General features: G+C 35.4%; 1 protein-coding gene across 1 annotated transcript; it reads left to right on the top strand.

Moving 5' to 3' along the window:
- Window positions 1–6: 6 nt before the first annotated feature.
- Window positions 7–897, top strand: LOC102897287 (olfactory receptor 51L1; the record flags this gene model as incomplete). The annotated part of the gene is made up of 1 exon (XM_006915692.1): window positions 7–897. A coding segment is annotated over one exon (891 nt), but the record flags the coding sequence as incomplete, so codon positions are not given.
- Window positions 898–7,173: the final 6,276 nt, after the last annotated feature.

The raw sequence follows: 7,173 nt of genomic DNA, 5'->3' as shown, positions 1-7,173 counted from the left end.
GGTTTCCCAGGACTGGAATGGGCTCACCACTGGATCTCACTGCCCATTTTTATAGGATACCTTGTGGCTCTCTTGGGTAACGCCACCATCTTGCATCTAGTACGAACTGACCCTTCTCTCCACCAGCCCATGTACTACTTCCTAGCCATCCTGGCTGTGACAGACTTTGGCCTGTGTATGTCCACACTGCCTTCAGTGTTGGGTGTGCTGTGGTTTGATGCCCGGATGGTGGGCCTGGTACCCTGTGTTCTGCAGCAGCACTTCCTACACTCCTTCTCCTTCATGGAGTCAGCTGTGCTCTTTGCCATGGCTCTGGACCGCTTGGTAGCCATCCGATTCCCACTGCGCTATGCATCTGTTCTCACAGGACCTCGTGTGGCATTGTCCGGGGTTTTGTTGGGCATGCGGAGTGCCGCCATCACTGCTGCACCCTCGTTGTACCTATTGAAATTTGACTACTGTCGCCCTGGGGCACTGTCCCATGCTTATTGCCTTCACCAGGACATGATCCGCCTGGCCTGCTCTGACACACATTTCAACAGACTCTATGGACTGTGCATCATCATGCTAGCTATGGGCTCTGATGTCCTTTTCATCTTGCTCTCCTACACTATCATCTTCCGCACCGTGCTGGCCATTGCTTCTGCAGGAGAGAGACTCAAAGCTCTCAACACTTGTGTCTCCCACATCCTGGCTGTGCTCTGCTTCTATGTGCCTGTGCTAGGCTTGTCTATTGTGCACAGATTTGGGCACCACACCTCACCCCTGGTGCACATCCTCATGGGCACTGTCTCTGTGCTCTTCCCACCCCTGATGAACCCTGTTATCTATAGCATCAAGACCCAGCAAATCCGCAGGGCCATCCTCAAAGTAGTTTCATTGGGGAAGATACAATGAGATATTAGAGATGGACTACATTATTCAAAATGAGGAATGAGTGAAAGTTTCTTTGTTAGAGTCCTCATATAACAAAGCAATGTCTGTTTACTTGATTTTAGTTTGAGCAATTGATTGTACATCATGAATAGACTTTAATGTTAAAATCAAATAAAATTGATGTTTATTACTACTTATGTATATACTTATATAGTCACTACTTTCTTACATTAAAAAATGATTATTTTTACAACAATGTGTATTCAATATAATTTTTATATTATCTCTTCTATTAGTCTGTTAAAACTCTAATTATATAATAATTTTGTTAGGGTTGAATTGTCACTTCATATTCTTGAATGAACTGATGATTTTACCATCATTCCTCACAATATAATAGTTCTATTTATGTAATTATATCCATCTATGAAGGATAAATTTTGGGGGTTTTTTAATCCCATTTTTCATATCATATCATATCATATCCTATCATATCATATCATAGTTTGGAACTCAGAAATAAGTCCTGAAACCCTGCCATATTTTTCCTCATTTTTTTTTACTATCTAATTGTACAAATATACTTAATTTCTGTTATCCACATTTATTTCTTCCTATCTTCACAGGTCTTAATTTATCTTTAAAAGTAATAATTACAAATATAAAATATCCATCTAAGAAACTTAGTTTAAAAAAAAAAGAAAATGGTCTATGGCCATGCCACCCCAAACAAGCACATCATCTTTTAGTTCTTAACATTCAATTTTAAAATAGCTTCCTTAAGAAAGTATTTTTATTGACTCCAAGATGAATTTAGATTCTCTTGCTATAATTCCTTGTGTGTCCCGTTATTCTCCTACTAAAATTCTTAGCAAAATAAATCACAATTCCTTGATTTATGTTTGTTGTGTTCACCAGACCATTAGCTCCATAAGGGCAGAAACCACCATCTGGTTTTCCAGTATTTTTTCCTTGTGCTCAGTGCATGTCTCCTTTTCAGACAGGAGAAGAGAGCAAATGTGTAAATGGCTAAATAAAATGGAATAGAGACTACTTTGTATTGTATGGCTAGGGAACCACTTAATTTAGTTAAGATGTAGGATTTGTAAAAAATTATCCATTGTAAGAATTAAAAGGAGAATAAATGAGAAAAAAGTATTGCTCTGAAAGAATAGAGTACAGTGAGAAAGGATAAATGTCATAAAGAAATAATTTCAACGTAAGCAAATATCAAACTATTTATGGCCTTGTTAGCCAATGCAAAGAAATGGGATTTTTAAAATGTGTCTTTCAAAAATATATGTCATTCAAAAATATGACAGCTTTGTGGAGCATGGCTTGAAGGTAGGAAAAAGAAAGGTGAGAGGTCAGTTATGAGGTATTTCAGAAGTTCAGATGAAAGTTAGAGGGCGTGTGATAGAAGTGAGGGAGGCATAAATATAAAACTAGCGAAATATTCCATTGTACATGTACAGCACATCTTCTTTATCATAATTTATCGATGCACACAGGTTGCTTCCATATCTTGGCTATTGAGAATAATGCTGCAATGAACATAGAGGTGCATATATCTTTCAAATCGATGTTTTTGTTTTCTTTGGATAGATATCCAGAAATCAAAATCTGGGTCATACGATAGTTCTATTTTTAGTTTTTTGAGGAACTTTCATACTGTTTTCCATAGCAATTACAGCAGTTTACAATCCCACCAGGTGTGCCTGAGGATTTTCCACATCCTTGCCAACACTTGTTATCTGTTGTCTTTTTGACAATAGCCAATCTGATAGGTGTGAGGTGATATCTCAGTGTGGCTTTTATTTGCAATTCCCAGATGATCAATGATACTGAGCATTGTTTCATGTGTCTCTTGGCCATCTGTATGTCTTCTTTGAAAAAAATGTCTATTAACAATCTCTTCCCACTTTTGAATCAGATTGTTTGTTTTGAGTTATATAAGTTCTATAAAGAACTTATAGATATTTTGAATATCAAACCCTTATCAGATATATTATTTGCAAATACTTTCTCCCATTCAGTGAATTGCCTTCTGGTGTTGTTGATGGTTTCTTTCACTGTGAAAAAGTTTTTTTTAATTTGATGTAATCTCATTTGTTTATTTTCATTTTGGTTGCCCTTGCCTGGGGAGACATATACAAAAAAATGGCCATAAAAAGAATGAAATTTTGCCATTTGTGACAACATGGAGAACCTAGAGGGTATTACACTGTGTGAAATAAGTCAGACAGAGAGAAAAAAACTATACATAAGCCAACACAATGTATCATACCCAAATAATAATTAACATGTGTTTTCACAAGTTCCTTCTCTGTTGCTCCTGCTAAATGATAATAAACTTACTAGATTCTCAATGTCTCCAAATAAGTCAATCCATTACTACTGCGCACTACCTAAAAATGGAACGTGAAGGATTTTATTTCTGTTATGATATTGTCATTGAAGGATTAAAATTTTTCTTTCCCTTTTTCTCTATTCCAAAATCACACATGTAATACCCAAACTACACACATTAACCACACCATCTCTAATTTAGGAAAAGGAAAGTTGACTATTTCTAGTCTAATATGTTTCAAGTACTGGTAAGCAATTTATCTGTTTTATCTCATTTAACTGTCAGAACATCCCAGTGAGGTATGTTTGTTACAGATGACAAAACTGGCTCAAGGAAGAAGTGAATTGTTTAGTTAGTAGATTTGTGACATAGATAGTAAGTTAGTAATAGGTAAAACCATCATTATGTATGTTTTTTTTTTTATTTTCTTATCATATTAACACAGTGAGTGGTACATAGTTAATTCTTAATTTTAAAAATAAGTTTAAAAATATTAATTAATTCAGGAATCCACACCAGTAGTGAAACTGGGAAAAAAAGTCAGAGAGGGGCACATACCTTCTGATTTCATTTATATGTGAAACCTAAAAAACAAAACAAATAAACAAAACAGAAACAGACTCATAAATATAGAGAACAAACTGATGGTTGTAGGGGTCGGGGGGATAAAAAGCTGATGGGGAATAAGAGGTACAAATTTCCAGTTAGAAAATAAATAACTCATAGGGATGTGATAATACAGCATCGGGAACATAGTCACTATTATTGTAAGAACTTCGTACAATGACAGATGGTTACTAAACTTTTTGTGGTGATCACTCCATAAGGTATATAAAATGTTGAATAACTATGTTGTACATCTGAAATTATGTAATATTGTATGTCAACTATACTTTAATTTTAAAAAAGCAATATTTAAAAATAGAACTAGAGAACTTGGTTGGTTAGATATGATTATGAGCAAAGAGACAAATCAAAGATAATTCACAGACAACAGGCATGAATAAGCAGATGGTGATACAATTCAATGAGGTGAGAAAAATTGACGTTGTGGAGAAAGAACTAGAAAATAAGATTAAGAACATTGTTATTAACATATTAGGTTTGAAATGTCTGTAAGACATCAATAGGTGAGGTCAGTTTTTATCTGGATGTTTGAGTTTGGAGCTTAGATTTGTAATTTTGTGAGTTCAGCATATAACTGGCATTTAAATTCATGAAAATGGAAATAGCATTTAGGGAAAGTAAGAAAGGTGAGATGTTCCTAAACAGAATGCCAAAAAAAACATAACATTTACAGTTCTGTTAGAAGTGTACAATTAAGCAAAGAAGACTACAGGGAAGGTTAATTTAAATATATATATATATAATTTCAAAGGATAATTAATACAATAACAATAAATTAATAGCTGAATTGTGAGTTTTGCTTACCATTGTAAGAATGAGTTAACATGGTTTTAAATTTGCTAATCCTAAGACCCAGGTTCTTCACCTACGAAATCAGGATGTCCATAAAGCATATAACAATTTAATAGCAGTTGGGAAATATTTCTAAGAGCTGTCACTTAAATAAGCATTGTTAAGAATATAGAAATAACAATGGCTCCCTCCAGTCAGGCTCTTGAAGTACGATGATTAGAAAGCAGCCTGAGAAATAAAATAAGTTAAAATAATTTGTTATTATAAAATGTGTTTGCTTCAGCTCTTAACCTAGTCATTTGTCCATGACATATTTATCTTTTCTTGATTCTCATGTACAAAACATATGTTCTTATTCTTGTTTAATAGATTTGTTATGTTTACATAAAGTAGGAGGATAGACTCAGAATAGGACTCTAAGCTGTAGCTGGAACATAAGTGCTCCACACAAATTAGCTGTTATTAAACAGATCACTTAATCTCTGTTTAATTTCAGGGAAAATAGAATGGAATTCCTCTGAGGGTGCAGATTGTGGTAGCTATGGAGGAAGAATGGGAAACCTTACCCCTAAATGGTTTGTTGGAAAACCTGAGTGCTGAGTACATATTCAATTTTGCCAAAAGACTTCCTCATCTTGATAGAGTTGCTTAGCCATCACCTCTAGATTTGGGATACAAGGATCATAAATGACACCAGGTTTAAAAAGACGATGAGAAGTATGATATTTTCATCACCTAAATGAATCTAAGTTGCTGTTGTTGGAGAAATCCATGGATATTTTCCCTGGCAACCAGGCCAAGTAAGGGACCCTATTTATGAGTCTTTAGATTACAATATGATCAAGGACACTACAATAAGTGTCATACAGCTAATTTTCAATGATTTGGTGATAATTCAGAATGCAGGAGCAACTGAGAAGCTTAAAGTGAGGAAATCACCATGATAACTCAGGCCGCAAAGAACTGTCTGATCTGGATATGGGGATTCTAGGTCAGAGGAGGCTAGGTGAGATGACCGTCTATGGAGAATGTGTTTAGGACTAGATCTCATACTGATGGCTGAGGGGGCCATTAGCAGAGTCAGTGCCTGGTTCAAAACAAGATATCAAAAGCGATCTAGGGATAAAGGCAAGAGGAAGAGCAGAGTTGAGAAGATCGAGGGGTAATTCTAAAGGAAAGTAGGAATGATTTCTTTGGCAGTGAGATTCTGCTTGTGATGAAGTATAATCACATGTTTTAAGTGCCTCCTGTTTTTCATATTTGTCCAATTAAGTTTTTTCATTAAATTTTCTTTTTTGCCCATTGAAGCAAGTATACTTATTCTCAACTTTTACTCAGGGATTACTAAGGGATTCTTTCCTTAGGTTAGCAACTCAAGGACTTTATTCGTCGTATCACCACCTACATTTAATGGTAAACATATTTGTGAGAAGACATGCATGTTCATAGATTCATGCAAACTTGCAAACATGAATTCTACATCAAGGAGCATGGTTATATATATAGCTGCCCACACATGTATGCATATGCTTGTGTTCATGTGTATGTTTACATGCTCATATAGACATATACATATATACCTACACATACATATGCATCCTCTTGTCCTGTGTTTTCTCATAATTTGCCTTATGACTCCCCAGAGAGCATCTCCTGAGATACAATTATTTCTGCAGGCCCAGAGGCAGTATGTTCTTCTGAGACTGGTTTGCCTGTGTTTCCAAGGACTGACTGGCAAAAATGGGGGAAAGAAAGAGCTAGTTCTGGAGTTATGATAAGAAGTCAAGAAGACCAGTCAGCTTCTGCCTCCAGGTAGTGAGCTGGAGACCAGGCCTGAAACCAAATACATTGAAAGGCAGGTGGGCCTTCACAGAGGAGAAGTGGAGTTTGCTTGGAAGTCTAGTCTATGGGATCAGGAGGATGAGAAATCTATTCAGGTGAACTGAATGAGAGGTTTTTGTTCTGAGATGCTCTCATTTTATAAAAGAAGATAAAGTACTTTTCTCCACAAACTCCAAGCCTAAAAGATAACACCGTATATTAGTGTGTACCTTCTTTCCTGCTTTACCTATTCACTATCTTTCTTCCCATTTCTTAAGCCCTGTTGATATGCTTAAAATATAGGCTGTAGGTCTTCTTTGGAAGAGCTTGCAAACTAGAAGTCACATAAACTAGATTAAAGGGTAGTGCTGTCAGAGGTTGTTATACATAAGTGAGGAAAGAAATCACAGAATTAACATCTGAGCTAGATGTTATAAAACAATGGTGGAAGTTGTATTTATTTGAAAATATAAATTTTTATTAGCATAGAATATATTAAAAAAATTTCTGTTGAATGAGAAGGGACTGCTGATAACATTTCTAATGCAGAATTAATTCATGGAGAATATTTCAATGTAATATTATCTGAGAAAATTATATATACGTAATATATACGCATGCATGTATAATATATAGACACTTATAATACACATACATGCACATAATATATATACACACATGTGCATAGGCACACACACACCCATACA

The sequence above is a fragment of the Pteropus alecto genome, unplaced genomic scaffold (genome assembly GCF_000325575.1).
Source record: "Pteropus alecto unplaced genomic scaffold, ASM32557v1 scaffold395, whole genome shotgun sequence".
Lineage (NCBI taxonomy): Eukaryota > Metazoa > Chordata > Mammalia > Chiroptera > Pteropodidae > Pteropus > Pteropus alecto.
This window is presented reverse-complemented; position numbering and strand designations above follow the sequence as displayed.